Source organism: Boleophthalmus pectinirostris, unplaced genomic scaffold (genome assembly GCF_026225935.1).
Source record: "Boleophthalmus pectinirostris isolate CB_2022bp ecotype Guang Dong unplaced genomic scaffold, ASM2622593v1 HiC_scaffold_21, whole genome shotgun sequence".
NCBI lineage: Eukaryota > Metazoa > Chordata > Actinopteri > Gobiiformes > Gobiidae > Boleophthalmus > Boleophthalmus pectinirostris.
In genome coordinates, this window is record NW_026571175.1 from 18900912 (window position 1) to 18921697 (window position 20786).

Genomic DNA, 20786 nt, shown 5'->3' on the forward strand with positions numbered 1-20786 from the left:
CGGCTGCATTTTACAGAATAGAACATTACCTCATTCGTAATATTTGCGGTTTTATAACCTATTTCAAATTGTTCAATAGGTGTTCAACAGGATGACGGACTTTCAGTGTCAAAATAATTACCGTAATGAAAAACTACAAAGTATTAAATATTAGAAAGTGTGAGACATATTTTATTGTTTATGCTATGCATTTCCGATGTACATACACGCGTCTCTTAGTAACGCGGGGTCTGACTGCCATGGCAACGCTGCATGTGGTCCACCCATGGGTCCACCTGCGCCACAGACAGCACGAGCCGGGGATGCTCTCTCACCCCTAGAACCTAAAACCTGAGGCATTCCAGGAGATTACCCAGAGCAGCAATTATGATTAAACTGCCCCAGAAATTATGATATGCTCACCACTGTCCGATATAGCACCCTATAAACCACTTTATGGTTAGCTTATAGTTGCGTTGTGTGGCTTGATTTCATAGAATGTAGCCTACTGTATGGGCTTGAGAACAGCTTCACAAACATGAGCTAATTAAACACAAGATTATAAATTAACCCATGTTAACAAAACAACTAATGAAAAAGGCACAACTTAGGTAATTAATGTAGTCCAAGTGACATATGAATCCAAACACAAGTGACATATGTACAAAGTATTTTATTATTTCAAACAGGACTTTGCCCAAAGACACTCTTCATACCTGTGTCTCTTCAGTCTCCTTATCCCACACATTGTAGTGTTATTGCCATGCTGGTGGGCAAATTTGAACTTGCTGCATTAGTGCAGTGAATGAGAAGTTGAGCTAAAAGTATGATTACAGGCCTATTATGATCTGAAAGACATATTTCAAAGTAATTCTTGTTATGTTTTAATTGGTGTTTGAAGTGTGACTTTGATGTAAGACAAGTGGATGGGTTTGCAGCGTTCAAGAGAGAGAAGTTAAACAGGTATGACCACAAAAGTCTCCCACCCCTAATGCATCAACTTTTCTAAATAGGACCAACAAAACATAATTGGCTGGTTATTTACATGCACAGTATCCCCACTGCTCCCCCCATAGTCATAGACACACTATTGTAGGGTCCCAAAGTCATCTGCATACCTAATCAACACCATTAGATGAAGGTTCTTTACTTAGTTCGCACAGTGCCCTTGGATCTGTCATCACATTGAACAGTTATAAACATACTAAAAATATTTTTTGGGACTATGGCTTTGGGACCCAGCCATAAGACTGCTCTAATTTGTCACCACATTCTAATACAACATCAAGCTGTGCCTTTTCATTATGCGGCCGGCGGCCCACACTAGGGTGTTGCTGAGCATTATAAACCAGGTGCTACTACAATGCCCCTGCTATAGTCCGTAGTAACACAGTTAAACAGATACATTACAAGCACATGTGGAGTGTTGAGAGCTGGCAGTTTAGTGAAGAGTGCCTCCAGTGACAGAGGTGTCAGCTCTTGGCTCTTCTCGTCCTGCATCGTCCTGTCAGAACACTGTCATGCTGGTTCATCCCTGAGCTCTGTACATTCGAATCAGGGCTGTGTACTTCACACAAGTACACACACATCACTTCAGGTCTCCTCTGGGTGAGATAAGTCTGTATCTTGAGTAAACTGTGACACGCAGAGTGAGTGTAATCCGGCCAACTCCAACTTTTCATCCACAGTGACACTGTCATGGTTTAGCCTAAAGGGGGCGCTACCAAACTTTAACCAGCCCTGTGAAGAAAACAGGACATATACATGATATACAGATAAGCCCCAAATTATTTATACCTTAGATACAATTTCAATTAAATATCTGTTTCAACTGGAAGTGGAGCCAATAAAGTAATTAAGGACTGCAGTGTTTTTTAAGAAAAAACAATGAATACAATTTGTATAGTTTGATAAAATGCACTATCCCCAAAATGTATTTCAGTTCATTTCTGACATTTCTTTTTTTTCCTTGAGAACTGCTATGTTTCTTAAACAATCATAATGAGATTTTTGACTCGCTTCTTTTGCAAAGATTTCCAGATTTCCACATGAGATCTATAGATTACCTTATTTCAAGTCCTCTCCTAATACCAGTTACTTGACCACTCCGGATATGTGTGTTGTCATGCTGACTGTCTTACTGTCTGGTTTGCTTCAGAATATTAATGCACTGATTGATTTGTCACATTGTGCATGATCATTGTCGGTATGAATGAGTTTGGAAAAATATATAACAATTATCTAAAATATTATATAAGATAAGAACCCTTTATGTTAACATAAGATATAAATGCACAATTTGTATATAAATTTCACACTTACGTATACAGAGGCTGCAGTTGCAGATGAGATGACTTCTGAGGGGGCTGGTACCCATAAGAATCAAAACCACCGATGAAATCAACTTCAAAACAAAAGAGACGAGATATTACACCACTTCACCTCTATGTCTCCAGTATTTCATTTCTAGCTCATCTTGTACTTTGACATAAAAATCTATCACAATGTCAGATTGTGTTATTGTGCGTTTGATACAGCACCATATCAGTGTGCATACATAATGACATCAGGGTTTGCAGTAATATAGTAATTCATCATCTGTTTCAAAGCTCCACTGTCACTGATACTTAACTCTATCTCAATTGATTTCTTTTTTCAGCCCATTTACTGTACTGTGTGAGCTCAGAAGGAAAACAGTCCAAGAAACCAAACTCTGGCATATGTTGTAACATGCATTAACTAAATTCAGCAATTTGATATTGATTACTACATTGGTGAAGTTTCTTATGAATGCTGTGCTTAAATTGGAGTCAAAACACTGGTTGGTAGACAGTTTTTGCACAGATGGTACACAGAATCTGCCACGCACGAGTCAGCACACAGGCGGACACTCCTGACAGTGGGAATATTGTGGCAGACATCTTTAATACTCCCCACAGATGGAGCGCTCAATTACCAACAGGGAATCCTCTGTGGTATATTGCTCAGCATGACACAGATTGCGAAAACAATGAGCTAGCCTGGACAGTATCAGTAGCACAAAGGCCCTCTTGATAATGAGAGATAAGTAAAAATCTAATTGCTAAAACACTGTGATAAAAGGGGATAAACAGGTTCTCAAGGTACTCACAGCTGTCCTCATCATCCTGGAAGACTTTGCTCACATAGCAGGCATACACAAAGCCAAAGAGCTGTTGAGAAATGGACACAAATAAGTAATCTGGGCTTCTTCATTCACTCATTCATTTACTCTGTTGAGGGACTATGATACAACCCATACAACACGCAAGGACATTGCCCACAGTGCATCTATATTTTTACAGTGTAGACTTTTTTTTTTTCCTTTTACAGAACAGTTTGGTATTACACAAGTACAAGGTCATTTGAACTTCTAATAATTACATTTTAACACACTTTTAAATAACTAGCAAATCCCATAAGCAAACGTGTTCACATTCGAAGAAGTCACCCAATGAGACCCTGGTCTGTTGCCTGTCCTTCATCTCAATGTTAAACACTGTTATTATATTAACACAACCTACTGCAACCCAAAGTTAACTATAAAGTAATAAACAGATGTGTGCATTGCGGTAATTACAGTGAGGTTACTTACAGCCAATAGGACCTGAACAGCTGAGCTCAGCACCTCGATGTACTGGTAATCCAGCAGACACCCGGAGACTGTGATGACATGGTGGTCATCGGGCGCAATACGAGAGTCTAGCACTGGTGTTACCAGGCAACCAGGACCATGCTCCATCCACCACGAACGATGGAGCGATGTGTTGAATGTCATGAGGAAGTCTCTGTCCTGTGAGTAATAAACATGTGCACAGCAAGGTTTATAACTGCAATATGGCCACTGTCACAGATTCTCAGTCTCAAAGGGGTAGTAAAAGAACCTGTTTTCTATACTACTTTACTTTTGGGAAACAAGTATCTTGAATTTTATAGATAGAGAGTTATTGCTCACAGCACATGTATACAATTAAGAATTAAAGTTAAGGACCATCTTTTAGCCCTGTCTGATTAAAACTATATTTTTCTATTCAAACATCTAATGCTACATTTGAATCAGGCAGAATCACAATTACTTTCATTCATTCCCAACCAAAAAAGTGACATTTTGAATATAGAAAATTTTTATTCTTTATAAACTTCGCCAAGTAACATCTACTGCAGTAGTGTACATACTTAAAAAGGGGCACCAAAGGGCAATTAAAATGCATGTAATTGAATACTTGTAAATAAAAATATCATACTGTAGAGCATTTCAGGTAAATCAATCAATCATGCTTTCAACATTTCATGAGACAAGCAGGTAAATTGTTGCATGGATTACCTGAGACAGGTTTCCAACTTCCAGGTAGAAACATATGATGAAAGAGTTCCAGCCCACCCAAAGGACCAGCCATACTGCATACTTCAGAAATGAAACAGAAGAACAGAGATCACGACACAATTGTGCTCCATCTGGCATTGTAAAAAAACAAAACAAAACATGGTAGTAAGGAGTATGACCTATTCAAGAACTTACAAAGATGAGGTATCTGAAGCGGAACTGCACTGTGCCGAACATGCCCAGAATGACAGCCATGATGTGCAGGAAGTTAGCCAGGATAGGGGCCCATTGGTAACCCAGAAAATCAAACACCTGCCTCTGGAGGGCTGCCACCTGCAAGACAGAAAAACCGGGTCACTTCAAAAGCATATGCACATAAACGCAGACCCACACAACATGAGATCCCATATGCAAATTTAGTAGAAGAACAGAGTAATTTATAAATACACAGAGACATTGACAGGGACACACATACACAGGTCTGCCGCAGTTGTTTCCATGGTAACTGCCTGGAGCACCAGCTAGTCCAGGGAAAAGAGGAGCATCCCCCAAAAGCTCCCCCAAACTAATGAGAATGTATGGGCCAGATCCCTATTCTATACTACACATCATCAGCACAGCAAACAATGGCCTGCCCACACTGCTGCTGTCCATGCCTGCATCAGCACACCACAACCACAGCTTCATATGTCTCGTATTACACTCTTATTAGGCTACATTTTAGATCAGTTATTCTAGGACACATACATTAAACCTAAAATATGTTACTCCAAGAATCAGACCAGTTGGTAAACATGACCTCACTAGTCCTTTTGTAGCCTACTTAACATTCACGTGGTTTACTTTTTATACAAATCTCTAAGCGCCCCCTGCCTCTCTTCTCATCTTCAAAGACACACACCCTGAAATGTGGCACGCACCCCCAGCAGCTGCAACTCATAGCTTTCAGTCTGACTATGCGGAGAGGGGGTGGACAAAAATGTCTGCTTACAATGTGCGGGCACGCTGTTTGCCTAATTATATCTCCGTAGTAATTGAGCGCACTTACCAGCTGCAGTGAGCATATCACCAGCAGCGTGCATCTTCCGTCGCACTTCCCCATCTTAGAGGAGTCTGGACGCGGCTTGGAGCCACGGACACTCCGGGGGAAAGACGGGTCCCCGGTCCGATCCAGAATGGCCGTACAGATCACACCATTCCCGACTGAAAAAAAACTTGCCCAAGACCGCCACTTCCTTTTCCCTCGTACAGGCGGACGCCGTTAGCCCAAGTGGCCCATCTTGGTTGTGCTTTTGTCGGCAGGGTAAATACCAGGGGCTGAAGGATTTCAGGAAGGAGGAGAGGGGAAAGGAGGTGGGGGCGTCCACGCCGGCCTTCTGCGGTCAAAACGTCCAACACCAAACGGATCACCTCGGCCACACCTTTCGGAGATGGGACACACAAAGGCACAAAGAGAGACGGAAAGCTGTCATAATGTGCCCCGGGCAGCAGACAGAAATGAGCATCATATGATAGCAGATCACACGGGGGCGGTGGAGAGGAGGGGACGACCCCGCAGTGCTACCACCACTCTGCTACGCGCAGTCTACGGACACAAAGCGCTCCGTTGTGACTCACGGTCTTCCAGGAGCGCAGGAGTCCTCCTCTGCCTCACCAGAGCCGCCGTCCCATTCCGCTTCTGCTCCAACTGACTTAACGAAAAGTGGGGTCAAGTAAACGACCAGAAAGGCTTACCGGTACCGGGAACGAGCTTCTTCAATCCGTCTCCACACGTCTTTTGTCAACAAGCGAGGCCGGGGCGGGCGGAAGACGAGCAGCCGCGGGGAGAGAGAGTCGAGGGGGTGGGGGCTCGCTCTCTCAGTCACCGCGACCCCCTCGAGGAGGAGCTCCATAGATCTGTACCAGGCCAAGGGAGGGAGCACAAAGAAAGTGGGGTTTGGGTCTCAGTCAGAGAGAACGGCGCACGTAGCCAAAATGTGGCATCACAGAAATGGAGCAAGCAGGCAGCCTGAGGTTACTCAAAGTTTAACAAGCCCACAACTGTCCTTTTAATAGGCCTTAGCAATAGTACAGAAGAGCAGGCTCACCAAAGCAGCTATCTCTGATTGAATAAGTAGATAATAATGACCGCTGTCTATTCTCCAAGGCAAAGATAATCAATAGCGTATTAAAGAGAGGTTAATACCTCAAGAGCTTTTAACTACAATTAAAACGGTGAAAAGGTTAGTAATCCTAGTGGGGAAAAAATAAAAAAATAGTCTAAGTATTCGTTTTTGGCAATGAATTATCAAAATATTCTATTTAGTTACACAAGAAATGTGTAACTAAATATGTGTAAAAGTGTATCTAGTGCAAGTAATAAAATACCACTCACAAAACACAATACTGTATAATCATTTTTATTAAAAAGTCAGCAAAAGCATTTTTAAAAAAAGGTTATCTGGATGCTGTTGTGACAGAGCTAAATAAACATCAAACACATATCCTGAGGTTCTTGTATGACAAACTAGGGCTTACAAATTACAGAGGCTTTTGCTGTGCAGCTGAACAACACCCAGTTGACTTCAAGGCAGGATGCTCTCATTTTAGGGCACACACATACACGCACTCACACAACCTTGAACACACACTTTACTGGATCTCTCCCATGTACAGCCGCTTGTCACTGGCACCAGACAGCACTGTGGGAAGACAAAACAGGAAGATGACTACACTGCAAATCAACCAATACCAATATCTTATACAACAAAATAACAGAACATTCCTGTGCACTTTCGCCTACAAATACAATACAATCAGCCCTGCATTGTGTTTCTTAAAGTGCTCATAAATCAACCAGTTTGTCCAGTATTCAAATGTCACCACTTTTATTTTATGGGGTAATTTGAGCCTGGAGCCTAGTTTTACTCACCAATAGGTTCCTCTGGGTGAAAGACCACTTCATTAACAGAACCGGCATGCCCTGGCAGTTTGTAAAGGATTCTTCGTGATGTGGTGTCCCATATATACACAAATCTGATAGTGATGAGAAAGTTTTTTTTTTCCATTAACACAAAAACAATTACCAGGAACCCTTTCCTCATTCTCTGCTTACCGGTCAGCCGAGCCTGCAGCTATCTTACTGCCATCATTTGACCAGGAGCATCTCAACAAATTCTGAGACAGGAACAGATGTTGGATAATGAGTTAGCAACACGACACAAGTAAAGTGTATGTGCCTTAATGAGATGAAACATGAGCCTATATCTATTACAAAAACAGCAGAGGGAGACGGAAAAGTCAAGTGAGGGTGAAAAGCAATGTCATGCTACCTTAGATGACAACAGGCATATATACTGCCAGAAGCAAAACAGCTGTCCACTTTACGACAAAACAATCAAAGTACAAAAGGAGGACTGTGACTTGCAGGTAAATAAGGGACAGTTTGTGAATATCAAATTAAAAGATGGAAAACAAAACTGAATATACTGAACATGGCATGTTTCTATTGAGCATGTACTCAAAAAGTGACAAAAGCATTTTGTCAAAGCAAAAGCAAAAGCAAAGTTTTCGATTACACTGAAATGTATAACAAAAGCAAAACAAAAGCTAATGCATTATATATATCTTTTTAAAAATAATTTGCAAGAAATAAATTGCAATAAAAATGTCCATCCACAATAAGAAAGTGAAATGATTACAAAGTATACTGTTCATCAGTCAGTGAACACACATCATGTATTTAAAAAGGTCCTACATTATAGAAAACTGAAAAAACTATAGAAAACTTTAAGCCATGTTATTGTGTTGTTACCTCCTCAAAAACCCAGAGTTGTGTATTGTTTCATTCACATATATTTCAGTAATCCTGGTTTATAAGCCTGTCTACATCTCCCAAGCTCAAAATGCTGTGTTTCACCTTGTGATGTCATGAAGTGGTAGTTTTCAATTTAACAGCTGCCTTTTACCTTTAGTTTAGTATAGTAGCAATTGATTCTAGTGAAAGTGTACAGAGTTTAAAAACACAGTAGAGGCCTTCCTGTATTACCACATGATATCACAAGGTGGTGAAGGCTGCAGTATACCTTTTCAAAGTTGTGAAGGTTTCCCTGGAAAATTTTAACACATCTCTCTTTAGGTGCAAATGGCCTCACATCCCAAATACGGACTGCAATAAAAGAAAATAGATTTAAACATAGAAAAAGGCATTTAGGTGATATCTGTAAGATTCAAGTAAAACACCTGTGTTGTCCATGGAGTTGGACAGGAGGTAAGAGCCTTCTGAGCTCAAGCTGAGCCCTGTGATTGAATCACCATGACCGTGCATCGTATAGATCAGTTTATTCTGTCTGAGGTCCCACACCTGTCAAGATAATATACATTGTATTGTGATTACCTTACCTAAATAAGGAGCCAAAGTTGTGGCTGGATATTATGACAAACATGTTTCGTACTTAGTTCTGCTGTACCTTAATTTCATTGTCAATGCCTCCAGACATGATTTGATCACTGGTGTCATTAAACGTGACAGCCAATACTTGGTAGGTATTCTGGAAAGTGTGGATCGCTCCTTTTTTACGGACATCCCAGAGCTGTAAATTGACCCAAAAAAGTGAATATTACAAAGTTCTTTTAGATAAAATGCACTGTGCAGAAATGCCAATCTCACCTTGACTGTACCATCGTCACTGCCGGTGCAGACCAGTTGAGGCCCACGGCGGGCTGGGTAGCATGTGTTTACAAAAGAGGTATGGCCCTTCAGGCGTTTGATTCTCTCCCCAGTTTCACTGTCCCACACACCGACAGTCTTGTCTGTGCTGGCAGAAAACAGCATGCTACAGAGAAAACAAAATTCTGTCAGCTTTCTTTTTGTGCTACAAAAGAATTAGTAGGTAGTAGCCATTAGCAACAGCAATCATTTCTTTTAAACTTTTAAGGTATAAGGTTACATTTGGTAAAAAGTAAACTCAAGCAAATGAATAAAACAGTAATTTCTCTTTTGTATATGGCACTTCAAGCTTCTCAAAGTTCCTTATTCTAGTCATAATTATTTATTCACTCTCCACAGTTGGTGCTGAGCTACTGGGGGATTAGTAGAACTACGTAGAAGTGCGTTCAGCCATACCTGCCATCTGTGTTGTAGTGCAGCTCCATCACTGCCCCACTGTGTCCTTTCAAAGTGGCATAATTTTCACAATCTCCATAAACATTCCACATTACTAAAACAAGAGAACAACAAGTTTATTAAAATCAGTGTTCCTCCTTTGTAAATCCCAATTTAAGCTTGGCACCATAACTTACATATGAGCCTGTCAAATCCTGAAGAAGCCAAGGTAGCTCCATTTGGATGAAACTTGCAGCAGTAAACTTCACCCTCATGCCCAGACATCAGCATGATGGGAGCCTGCAGACTGGATGTTCGAGGGGGCCCCTAAAGAGACGATTCTTAAATAAAAACTAGTTTAAAAAAAAGAAACACCTATACTAAATTATAATTTTACAACTCTGGGCTGTTTGGGGTTTTATATATTTTGTAAGTCACAAACAAATTATGTGCCAGATTTGACAACGTGAAATTTTCCACGAGTCCGCAGATATGTGTTAGGTATAACTAGTGCCATAATTTTCACCTACAAGCAACAGCTTTGGTTTGGAAATGTACATTGTATACACAGACAAACATGGTCCAATAATCTTGCATTTTTTGTGTGTGCCATTGCAGGGTACATTTAAGTCAATTACTCTAGGCAAGTGATAAAAAGATCATTTTACACTAAAAATGCCCACAGTGGGTTGCGAGTTGCTGCTTTCATGTGTAGCGCAATAGTACCATACCATGGCCATGAGCTGCTGAGACTGAGCCGCAGCCACAAGCTCGTTCCTCGGCCGTTTCACTGCCGTCGGGACAATCGCCATGTCCGCCGCTCTCTTCTTCGGATCAATCATACTAGTACTCCGACAGAAAACTCTACAGACCAAAATTACTTCTTGTTTAAAATATTAGACGTGTTTCTTTGAGGAAAGACAAGGAACGCGAGCGAAGCGTACAGACAAAAAACAGAAAGCAATCCCTTCCGGTAATATGAGGCATCTGATTGGTCAGTGATCTCTACTCGGGCTCTGATTGGTTCCTTTTCATGTTTTCACTCTATGTTGAACCGGATGCGTTTTTGAGGCAACACCGTGGCTAGCTAAGGTAAAAATAACGTTCTAAATCCCTGTTATTCCAATTTTTAAGCAAAGGTTATTTGAGAATTTTGATAGATCCACAAGTGAAGTTAATCGCATTAGTGAAACTAGACTGGAAGCTAGTTGTCTTGGTGTAACAGGCCGGATGGGTAAAGTGTGTTTGTATTATTTGTTTACATTCATTAGATCAAATTCAATACTAACTGGCCCGTGAACCGCGGACCTATCAAAATCAATTATTTCTAATTATTTTTCGCCTAAATTCCTGTCTTGTCTCAACCTTTCTTTTTATTCACAATAATCATCTTTAATTCGCTGTTCTCCACAGTTTAATTAGGGTCACAATGTCGGATCGAGTTGGCTCAAAAGCGGAGCCTTCTGGCCTCGATGGTCTGCCTCCAATGTTCAGCATTTCCAAAGGAGAAGTGGTCTCTGTCCAAACGTATGGGGCATTTGTTCGACTTCCAGGGTACAAGAATCAGGGTAAGTGGCATTTCTGCATAGAGAAGAGTACTATGCTGTGTGACAGCTTAGTTACATATCGTCATTAACTAAATGGAACCGAAATAATGGTTTGGCTCGTTTCAGAGAGTGAACTTTTAATTTATATATTTATTTTATATATATATTTTATATAGTTTATTAGTTTAATTTTTATGATTGTGGCTTACAGATAATGAAAACCAAAATAAAATGCTGTGTCTAAAAAAAAAATAATAAAAAAATTGTGTAATATATATATATATATATGTGTGTGTGTGTATATATATATATATATGTGTGTGTGTGTGTATATATATATATATATACATATATGTATATATGCGTGCACTAAATAATTGGTTGGACCTTTTTTGGCAGTAATTACTGCATCAGTGTGCCATGGCATAGAGATGATCACCCTGTGGCACTGCTCAGGTGTAATGGGAGTCCAGGTTGCTTTAATAGTAGCCTTTAGTTCATCTGCATTGCTGGGTCTGGTGTCTCTCATCTTCCCAATTGACATGCAAAATTTACTTTCATCTGAAAAGAGGACTTTGGACCACTGAGTAACAATCCAGTTCTTTTTCTCCACAGCCCAGGTGAAAGGTACATATTGGTTCTTAACTCTGTTCTTAGTCCGCTCCTTGTGAAGTTCCCCCAAATTCTTGAATGGATTTTGCTTGAGAATCCTCTCAAGGCTGCGTGACTGGTGCACCTTTTCCTACCACATTTTTTTATTTCAAGTTTTTATGAATATGCTTCACTACAGCACACTGAATAACCAGCTTCTTTAGCACTGACCTTTTGTGGCTTACCCTCTTTATGGAGGGTGTCAGTGTTTTCTGTACATCTCTCCAGTCAGCAGCCTTCCTGTGATTGTGTAGCCCACTGACCCAGACTGAGAGACCATTTAAAAGCTCAGGAAACATTTGCAGGTGTCTTCAGTTAATTGGCTGATTAAGCTGTGGCACCATGACTTCCCAGTATTCAGCTTTTTTACAACATTCAAATTTTCAGCAGCATTTTGGTTTTTCATTATATGTAAGTCAAAATCAATCTGTAACTCAATCATCATCAGTCACAACCATTGAAATATATAGTAATCATAGAACACTTTATTCTAAAACTTCAGCAAAGATGATCACAATACTCAGCACAATCAGTAGGCAGTAGAGACCAACCCAGAAACCAAGGTGCAGAGAATCCAATATAAAAGTGATTTCCTTCACCACTGGAGGGCAGTATGTGTCCAACAGGGCTTCATAATCAACTAAACTATAAAATAGACTCAATCTTCAACCGTCAGAGCATAATTATGATAACACAGTATTTACATAAAATATTAAATAAAACATGTTTATTAATGTCCCCTTTGTTGTGCAGGACTGGTTCATATTAGTGAAATGTCAGCGTCCCGAGTTGAAAATGCTTCTGAGATTGTGGATGTGGGAGAGCAGGTGTGGATCAAAGTCATTGGGAGAGAAGTAACAAACATTTAATTCATAACTTTTTACTGCGCTCAATAATTAATAAATATTTACAGTCATCTTGCGGTTGTTTGTTTTTTGTCAGATTCAAGGTGAAAAGGTGAAGTTATCTTTCTCCATGAAAGCTGTCAATCAGGGCACCGGCCGGGACTTGGATCCCAACAATGTTATGGCTGAGTATGTTTTTGTTTTTTTTTTAGCAAATGTTAGAAAGCAGGTTTATTATGATATGTGTTTGTAGACAGGACGCACGAAGACGCAGACAGTTCAAAGATGGTACAAGAAACAAAATCACACTGGAAGCTGTACTTAATACAACTTGTTCAAAGTGTGGTTGTAAAGGTATAACATATTAATTGTGCGTTTAATTCATGTATCTTATACTCATGGTATTAAAGAATATTCTTGGATTTAGGCCACTTTACAAAAGATTGTTTCTCAGCACCTGGTTTGCAGTACGCACTTCTGCCTGAAGAGGATGATGAAGAGCCATTACAGCAGACCTCTGCATCTGCAACAAGGGATGACACTGACAAACGAAAGAAAAAGAAGGTAATTATAAAATTACTTGTGGTCATAACTTATTTATCCTAAACATGTCAATAATTTTACTGTGTGCCAAATTTAAGCATCACGACAATGACCGGAAGCCATTCGTTTTTGAATTATGATACAATCATAAATTGTGTATTATCATATTCTTCGAAAAATCATCACGTGTATACTTTTTTTCAGGAAAAGAAAATGAAAAAGAAGAGGAAGAGGGAACGAAAGGACTTAGAGAGTGACAATGGCAGTGACAGCAGCAGTGAATGCAAATCTAAGAGACAGTGTCACGACAGAGAAGACAGAAAGAAGAAAAAACATAAGAAACACAAATCTCACAGACATAGCTGATACACACAGTTAACTCATAGTTAACTGGTACTTCACATCAATTTTAAAAAATATGGTCACTAAACATCCAATACCATAAAGTTTTTTTTTTTGTTTTTGTTTTTTAGACTTAGTATATTTATAGCACAAAGGCTTTCAGGTAAAAAAAAAACAGCACTGTAAAGAATTACTAACTGTGGCTCCCTGTTTTCCTGAAGTAACCTTTGCCTTTCCCAGTGGGTCGAGTACAATCATCATTTGTAATTCGAGAGGGGTAAGCAATATAGCAGCATGTGGCTATCCCGTTTGGAGACCAGTTATGGTTTATGGCTCTCACATATTATATGCTCAGTGAAATCAATAATCAAGAATTCTTCCAGTGACTAGTAAATTTGCATGCTCCTACGTACAGGAAGTTAAGTGCAATTACAGGAAATGTATTGTGACATGAATACGTTTGACAGGAACCTCCTGTGATAATGATAGACATCTTTCATTTTTTGCTAAACTTTAGTGAGTAATCTTGTTCTTGTATGTTTGTTGCATTCCAATAATGAAAGCTTTTACTATGTAATAGATAAAAAGACTGAAGATCTATTTCTACCCTGACTAAACTTGTTATTTCTGTAATGTTAGGTGAAAAACACATTTATTATCTTCTAGAGGGGGTCTTATTCAGTTTCTTTCCAGTGTCACAGGGGACAACTATTAAACCTGATACACACAACAGATTTTAGGCAGGTCAGTGAGGAAAATGTTAGCAGTACAGAATAGTTTTTCTAAAACCTTTTTCACACAAAACCTAACCACCAACACTGATTGATTTTTTTTGTTTCTGCTGCTACTTTGACCTAGTTTTTTGTTTTTTTTATGAAGCATTGTGACATTGTTTCCAGCTGCAGACTAGAGCATACCAAAGATGACTTTAGCTTATTACTAGTCTTGTAAATGTTACACTACACAATTTTTTTTTCACACACACCTTTTGACTTTGGTCTTGTGATAGTTTATGCCAAGAAATAGGTTTCAGGACATTTGTGTCAAGTGCCTTTGTATATAAAACAACTGGCCTTGTACTGAAGCAAATCCACCTGCACTTCTGTTGATGGTTGGTATTCTCTGCTTCTTGTTCATAACCTGGTGTTTACAGTGCAGCTTAAAGGTGTGCTGTAACATTTTAGTGAAACTATATAATCTTTAGAAAAGGTTTTGGCATCTGCAGTCTTAATTACATACTGGTTGTTTGTTTCATTTTCTCAATAAATTCATATGAATGATGTCCTTTGTGTGACCTGCTTTTTAAAGCCTCTTTTTGGGCCTTAAGAGCTCTACATTTGGCTGCCTGATAGCAACACATGACACCTGTACACACAGTGGGAGGGTCTGAGCCTAATATAGAAGGTTACACACTCGTACAAGTACAACACCAGGGTGTACCAAGAGAGGAGCTGATGACACTTTCCCTTCACTGATCCATGGCAAAGGTGAAGGCCTCCACACACAGACATTCACTACAGTTCTGATTTGTCAGTGTTTTGAATATGGGGATAAAAGATGCAAATAATGTATTATGTGCCATTAATTGTGTAGTGTGTTAAAAGGGATTGTGGAACTACAAGCAGTACATTTTACTTTAATGATGAAAAATCTTCAAGCATACATTATCTTGCATATTTGAGTCAGAGATAATTTATCTTTCTAAAATAATTTTAAAAAGCATTTGTAACACATTATCCAACCATGTGGACATTTTTATTCAGATTATTTCTTGTCACAATAATCAAATTACGAACATTTGTCCAGGTTTAATACAGGCATCATGCTTAACACAATTCCATTACAAAAGCGAACACAGCATTCAAGCTTAAAACAACACAAGAACTGGAATTTATGCAGTGTTTTGTAAAAGATGAACTGTTCTAGGGAAATAGGGAGAAATCACAGCAGCAGTAACTGAAGAGACAGTGTAATGGTGGGATTGTATGACATGTACCAAGGGCCTAATTTCAGCCAAGTGGTCCTGAAAGCAGGGGTTAGTTTGTTGAGTGTTTTGTGGCTCTTCAGTATTGGACTTCACTCTGCTTTCTCATAATGACGTAGGGAAACAACATCTCCAATTTTCAGTGTCTGCAAAAGAAAGAAGAATGTGGTCAGTTTAGGGAGAAAAACAACTAAATACAAACACTAATTATGGTATACAGGAAAATAAAACCATAGCACTGACCAGTGTGAGAGCATTTCCATTGACCTCTCTGACAAGGCTGGTCTCTTTTTCGTCCCATTTCTGTATATGCACCATCTTACCATCTTCAATATTTACTACGGACTGTGGCAAAACATTAAAAACAACATTAAATTCAGAGTGTATACAAATGAAGAATTGCATTACTTAATATCTCTATGCATCATCATGCAGTGTTGCCATTATCAACTCTGCAAGATGTGCAGACCACTATAAAACAACTCAGAAAATGTTTTAGCGTTAGCAGAAATGTCCAAGTATAATGTCCATGTGAAACTGGTCTTTCATGATAAAAAAAAAAAAATCATCTTTTTCATTGAAAAATGAGAAAATCCAGAAGACAGAAGTCATATTATATTATTTAAAAGTCATAGTGTTAAAATGGCTACAGCTCTGCAGTCTCTCTTTGTTAGTGCACTGATAAGCTTGAGTCCTTGGGTCTTTTTCCCGCTTGTAAGTTTGGACTGACCTTTGTCCCCTAACCCTTGAACTCTCTGATCCCAACAAAAACACTAAGAGTCTGCAAATGAGATGATCCCTGGATGTTTGCTTTCATCTGTCATGCTCATCTCCTAAATAATCCATATGTTTTAAGTCTGTCCATGGGCTAAAAAGCTGACCAAGCCACAATGACTCTACCACCAAGATAATGATTCATGACACTTCCAGCTTTTTACCTTAACTTTCCTATCGTCTGCAGTGGTCTCATCAAACTCCTCGCCCAGTTTGAAGCTGAGTTCTGTGTTTTTGATAGAACTTTGGGTCTTCACTGTCACTTGTTCTCCATCCAGGGAAATGATGGTGGTGGGTTTGGTCATACCGCCAATCTTACGAGTGGCAAAACCCACGCCTAAAGAAATAAAAAACATTATTGCTAGGTAGCAATCATAGTACAATAAAATGATAATTTGTACTTTAATTAGTTTATTAAATGGAGTGTGTCATGTTTTGGAAAAACAAAATAGTAGCTTGCTGTATTTATACCCTCCAGGTCTCATGTGACATTCTGTAATCTCTATTTGTCTTCTGTCCAGCTTAGCAACATATTCTTCAAACACTCTTTGTCCCATTAACAGTCACCTGCCTACAGTCTGGACCTGACAAATAAAAGCTATTAGGCTTGCATGAATTTCTATTTGGTAAAGATGATCCACATTCTACACCCCCTTCCAAATCTTATATCCTGACAAGCTCACTTTTCTCCCCAGCCAAGTGTACCGCCACACTGGAACAAGAAGTCACTTGTCATTGCGAGACGGGCTCATTGATCAAATGTAATGGAGGTGAGAGGTCACAGTGTTACTATGGTGACAGTCAATGGCCAATAAACCTTGTTGTCAGTAGGCAGGAATGTCCTCTGTATGCACTGTGAAAGCACATGCCCTATCTTGCAATGCAAAAGTTGCATTAAACGTTGCTACATGTTGTATTGTTGTTTAGGAAAATTTGTTTATAGTGCACTTTAATAAAGCAGTATTTTGTCATTTCTAAAATGGTTTGGTAAAGTTGTGGTTTAAAAGTTAAATAAAGTTAACAATTCTAAGTACTGTTTAGCACCATTAGTCTCAGCGGCTGCTTCCTGGCATGGGGAGTCATTCTTTATATTCAGTTCCTCCCATAGTCCTTTAACAATACACAGCTTTCAGCTAAGGTCACCCACATTTGCTCAAGGGTTTGTATGTATGTTAATGTGCTGCTCTGACCAATCACAGCAGCTCCCAGTGGGGCTGGGAGATTTTCCTCACTGCTGTGAAAGAAGTGACGCCCCCCCCTCCCCTCGTGTTCACCACCAGGCCATGTGGTCAACCACTCTTTCCTTTTTCCACTCCCTACAGTTTTCATCCATTGCTCTTCATTTATTCTCTCTTGCTGCTTATGACTGACCTTCTTAGTAGAAAACTAGATGATCAGTTTCGTGCTCAAGCTAATAATTACATGTGCTCACTATATGCAGCCCTACATCCTCTCTTTTTGGTGACTCACGCATGCGCACCCAACCGAAACAGAAAAAAACCCCATCTATTTTCACCCAGATGCTCATATTGAAACAGAGGACTCACCCAGCGCCTTCATGTATTCATCAAAGTTCTCGCTGCTCTTCAGGTTCCACGTGCCAACAAAAGCTTCGGCCATTTCTGCAGCAGACAGGAGATGAGTGAATGTAAAAGAGAAGCAGAGGAGCGACAGTGAGCGCAGAGGGACAGAGGCAGAGGAGTTTGGAGGAGTCAGCACAGAGACTCTGCTGTGCTCTGACTGGCGGAGTTATACCGGCTGTTTGTGATGTCATCAGCCTGAGCAGAGAGAGCAGGGGAGGGTGGAGTAAGGGGAGATGCAGACAAAGACAGATATGCAATGTGAACCATATGGTTTGCTTGTTGTTGCAAGAATCCCAACTATGCTACAGTTAAACACTACAATTAGTTTCTGTTTTTGCTATCATCCAGTCCACATATTTCATGCATCCAAAACATTTTGGATTATGCAGACATTATAGTTAAATAAGCACATGATATGGCCTTTATTATAGTCTTTGTATCTTTCATTAGTCCATTTTATGTTATGCCATATGCCTTTGGTACACTGTTTTGACACACTGTAATTAATCTGTCTATTATATTTATGGCTTTACATGCACATTTTGAATCCTACCCTTGTTTTGCTTAGTTGTATGAAGTTACTTAAAGTACTCATTATCTTTTTTGGTTTTCAGTAGTTTGTAGCAAATGTTTTTTGCTCTACATCACTACACTTTGTAAAGGCCAGTCCTTTGTGATATGTTAAGGCACTTTACAACATGAATGTAAACTTTAGAAAGATCAACAGGCTGTAAAAGAAGTCACACTGAATGGAGAACAAATGCAAAGAGGGGGCAGGAGAAAAGTGGAAGATGCTCCAGCTGAGACAGAGAATAGAAAGAGTGGGGGAAGGAACAGAATTTTCAGGGTGGGGTTGAAAATTTAATGTGTACTGCAATTCACTGCTTTTCTAGTCTTGATCCAAAATCTTTTATGTTGATGCGCCTGGTAGAGATAAATGACAAATGTGAATCAAATGTGAATGCATACAAGCCAGTAAAGACATTATATATATAGTGCATCTTTGAATTTCCTTAAGAATCAATAATGTCTGCCTGTCTGTTTATCTATCTATCTATCTATCTATCCATCTATCTATCTATCTATCTATTTGGGTGCGCGCAAGTGTTACAATAAGGACACTGGGAATGTTACAGTGCATAGTATGTTATGTATGTATGTAGTGCATAGTATGTTTGCGTATTTAATGTTGCATAAATATCTATGAAACACTACCAGGTATAGAGCATCTCATCAAACGAGGGCTGAGCTGTATGACAAAAAGATTAATCACATTTTTTTTCAACTAATAAAAAAATACAAATTCACTCTGCTCTACATCACATGTTTTTACTGACAGAGGATAAGATGTGGACCTCTCTGTTAAATAAAGACCCAAGACGATCATAGATTTGAAATGACTGAATCTTAAAAAGTATAAAAAGTAATAAAAAGTATTTTATTTAATGCATGCATGAATGGAAGTTTCATGCATGATCTAATTACATAGATACTGCCAGGTTAATTATGATATGAGTTTCAAAAGAGAAATAGAGGTATGTTGCACATAAAGTTACACCACCTGAAATTAATGATTCAAAGTTTGTTTGTTGATTAAAAGCATGTCATTGAAGTACACTATGTGGCGAGAGAGCTGCACAGCTTGTCCTACTTTATTCCCCTTAAAGCCCGAGTCAAACTGCCACATGTTTGGGCTATGTGTTGGAACAAATCTACAGCATGTGTGCGTGGTTCTGGCATCCAACTCAAACAGGTGTCAGATAGAGCATGAGCGAGAGACGCATGGAAAACCCGTGAGGAGAGAGAGGGGGTGAAAGTTCGGGGTAATTCAGTTTGGTCAGGGACATGTTCTCCACTTGTCAAATGGTGCACAAATGTTCTTTAAGAGGAGACAAAATGCCATGATATAATGGAGAGAGATTCTAATTTACATGCTTTGGACTTTCCCACACACACCCTCCTAGTGACTTGCGCCAAAAATGCATGAAGCTATTAGTTTAAAGGAGACATATTACATAATACAGACTTCTCTGAGCTTTGAACTATGTTACACACTGTTTCCTCATCATGTTTGAGTAACCTTGTAGTTTTTTTTTTTAAAGATTAAATAAGTGTGATGTTTATGTTTATCTGGACATGATTTGGCAAACAGCTGTTTCCTTCCTCAATGCTATGACATGTCACTTTTATCAGCTCATCTCCCCGGATGTGGCCAGTCTGAAGCACCTGTCCAGTCTGCTGGACTGAACTCAAAAAGTCGAATATCGATACACCAACATATCGTGATGAATTTCTTGGCAATATGAGTATACAAGATGCCCTATCATGATACTTTTAAACAACATACATTTATAACAAATTGCCAAGTTATATACTAAACTACCTGCTGACTGAGGCTGAATCTGTAGAAATCAGCTGATAAAACTGACATGCCACAGAAGTCATAGGAGGATGGCAACAGCTGGCCAAAACATGTCCAGATAAACACAAACATCAAACTTATTGAACCTTTAAAAAAATTAAAACCCTTTAAATCTATATAAAAATAAGATATAATTAATTGAATTAATTAGTAACCTTATACTGTACTCGAGGCTTCAGAAAGAAAGATATCATATTTAACAATAAAAGTGTATGTATGCATGTATGTACTGATCTGTCTTGATATTACTCAACTGTTTGCTCAGAGAAAAATCAAACATTCAGGCTAGACAGTTGTTGGGTTATTGACCGCAGTCATGTGTATGGCCTGAGCCAGTGCTGTGAATCGGACCTCTGCTTCTCATAACAGGAACAGATGAGCATAATTACCTATCAATTACTACTGCCAGTAAATATTAAGAATAAGTATTACACAAAAAAATGAATGTACTGGAAAATTTACAAAACCATTACAGGTAGTACCCTCCTTTGAAAAATTACACTGAAAGTTTATTTTACATATTTTTGGTTTAATTTGCTCTTCTGCAGCCTTTTAAAAAACTAACTTTTATAGATACTACTCAGTACTATATGTTTGCATGTCTCCAAAATTGCAATATTATAAATTGTATTCATTTATTAATATATTTTGATTTGATTTGTTTTTATTTCAAGTTTGTGCCAAGAGAGAA

At 39.1% G+C, this 20786-nt stretch overlaps 4 protein-coding genes across 8 annotated transcripts; 1 reads left to right on the forward strand and 3 right to left on the reverse strand.

Annotated features, from left to right (window-relative positions):
• Positions 1-143: 143 nt before the first annotated feature.
• On the reverse strand, positions 144-6150 carry nkain1 (sodium/potassium transporting ATPase interacting 1). Of its 3 annotated transcripts, none has more exons than XM_020932620.2 (8): positions 6056-6150; positions 5370-5742; positions 4517-4654; positions 4322-4402; positions 3593-3790; positions 3110-3170; positions 2302-2383; positions 144-1719 (listed from the first exon to the last, which is right to left on the reverse strand). In XM_020932620.2, exons 2-8 carry the CDS (start codon positions 5421-5423, stop codon positions 1710-1712), a joined length of 624 nt encoding a protein of 207 aa, XP_020788279.1. In that variant the 5' UTR covers positions 5424-5742; positions 6056-6150; the 3' UTR covers positions 144-1709. The 3 variants fall into 3 exon arrangements, with proteins under 3 accessions (XP_020788279.1, XP_055013452.1, XP_055013451.1); XM_055157477.1 differs by having other exon boundaries at positions 5939-6073; XM_055157476.1 differs by lacking the exon at positions 6056-6150 and having other exon boundaries at positions 5370-5920.
• Positions 6151-6704: 554 nt separating this feature from the next.
• snrnp40 (small nuclear ribonucleoprotein 40 (U5)) lies at positions 6705-10368 on the reverse strand. Its single transcript, XM_020932760.2, has 10 exons — positions 10136-10368; positions 9602-9731; positions 9426-9519; positions 8970-9135; positions 8770-8892; positions 8543-8663; positions 8386-8468; positions 7416-7477; positions 7233-7336; positions 6705-7002 (listed from the first exon to the last, which is right to left on the reverse strand). Exons 1-10 carry the CDS (start codon positions 10244-10246, stop codon positions 6953-6955), a joined length of 1044 nt encoding a protein of 347 aa, XP_020788419.1. The 5' UTR covers positions 10247-10368; the 3' UTR covers positions 6705-6952.
• A 68-nt stretch (positions 10369-10436) lies between these two features.
• Positions 10437-14614, forward strand: zcchc17 (zinc finger, CCHC domain containing 17). Of its 3 annotated transcripts, none has more exons than XM_020932465.2 (7): positions 10437-10496; positions 10818-10972; positions 12356-12456; positions 12545-12636; positions 12701-12801; positions 12875-13011; positions 13195-14614. In XM_020932465.2, the coding sequence occupies exons 2-7, from the start codon at positions 10834-10836 to the stop codon at positions 13354-13356; spliced, it is 732 nt and encodes a 243-aa protein (XP_020788124.1). In that variant the 5' UTR covers positions 10437-10496; positions 10818-10833; the 3' UTR covers positions 13357-14614. The 3 variants fall into 3 exon arrangements, with proteins under 3 accessions (XP_020788124.1, XP_020788125.1, XP_020788123.1); XM_020932466.2 differs by lacking the exon at positions 10437-10496 and adding an exon at positions 10503-10643; XM_020932464.2 differs by lacking the exon at positions 10437-10496 and adding an exon at positions 10503-10638.
• Positions 14615-15054: 440 nt separating this feature from the next.
• On the reverse strand, positions 15055-17825 carry fabp3 (fatty acid binding protein 3, muscle and heart). Its single transcript, XM_020932469.2, has 4 exons — positions 17638-17825; positions 16255-16427; positions 15560-15661; positions 15055-15462 (listed from the first exon to the last, which is right to left on the reverse strand). Exons 1-4 carry the CDS (start codon positions 17708-17710, stop codon positions 15409-15411), a joined length of 402 nt encoding a protein of 133 aa, XP_020788128.1. The 5' UTR covers positions 17711-17825; the 3' UTR covers positions 15055-15408.
• Positions 17826-20786: the final 2961 nt, after the last annotated feature.

Excerpts from the sequence above, each read along its gene's own strand:
- nkain1 (XM_020932620.2), bottom strand. The coding sequence starts at position 5,423 with ATGGGGAAGTGCGACGGAAGATGCACGCTGCTGGTGATATGCTCACTG. Across the intron at positions 4,655-5,369 it reads TGATATGCTCACTGCAGCTG|GTGGCAGCCCTCCAGAGGCA; the intron begins GTAAGTGCGCTC and ends TCTGTCTTGCAG. Across the intron at positions 2,384-3,109 it reads CCAGGATGATGAGGACAGCT|TTGATTTCATCGGTGGTTTT; the intron begins GTGAGTACCTTG and ends TTTGTTTTGAAG.
- snrnp40 (XM_020932760.2), bottom strand. The coding sequence starts at position 10,246 with ATGATTGATCCGAAGAAGAGAGCGGCGGACATGGCGATTGTCCCGACG. Across the intron at positions 9,732-10,135 it reads CTCAGCAGCTCATGGCCATG|GGGCCCCCTCGAACATCCAG; the intron begins GTATGGTACTAT and ends TCGTCTCTTTAG. Across the intron at positions 8,469-8,542 it reads CAACTCCATGGACAACACAG|TCCGTATTTGGGATGTGAGG; the intron begins GTGTTTTACTTG and ends CTTTTATTGCAG.
- zcchc17 (XM_020932465.2), top strand. The coding sequence starts at position 10,834 with ATGTCGGATCGAGTTGGCTCAAAAGCGGAGCCTTCTGGCCTCGATGGT. Across the intron at positions 12,457-12,544 it reads TCAAAGTCATTGGGAGAGAA|ATTCAAGGTGAAAAGGTGAA; the intron begins GTAACAAACATT and ends GTTTTTTGTCAG. Across the intron at positions 12,637-12,700 it reads CCCAACAATGTTATGGCTGA|ACAGGACGCACGAAGACGCA; the intron begins GTATGTTTTTGT and ends ATGTGTTTGTAG.
- fabp3 (XM_020932469.2), bottom strand. The coding sequence starts at position 17,710 with ATGGCCGAAGCTTTTGTTGGCACGTGGAACCTGAAGAGCAGCGAGAAC. Across the intron at positions 15,662-16,254 it reads CAGACGATAGGAAAGTTAAG|TCCGTAGTAAATATTGAAGA; the intron begins GTAAAAAGCTGG and ends GTTTTGCCACAG. Across the intron at positions 15,463-15,559 it reads ATGGAAATGCTCTCACACTG|ACACTGAAAATTGGAGATGT; the intron begins GTCAGTGCTATG and ends TTTCTTTTGCAG.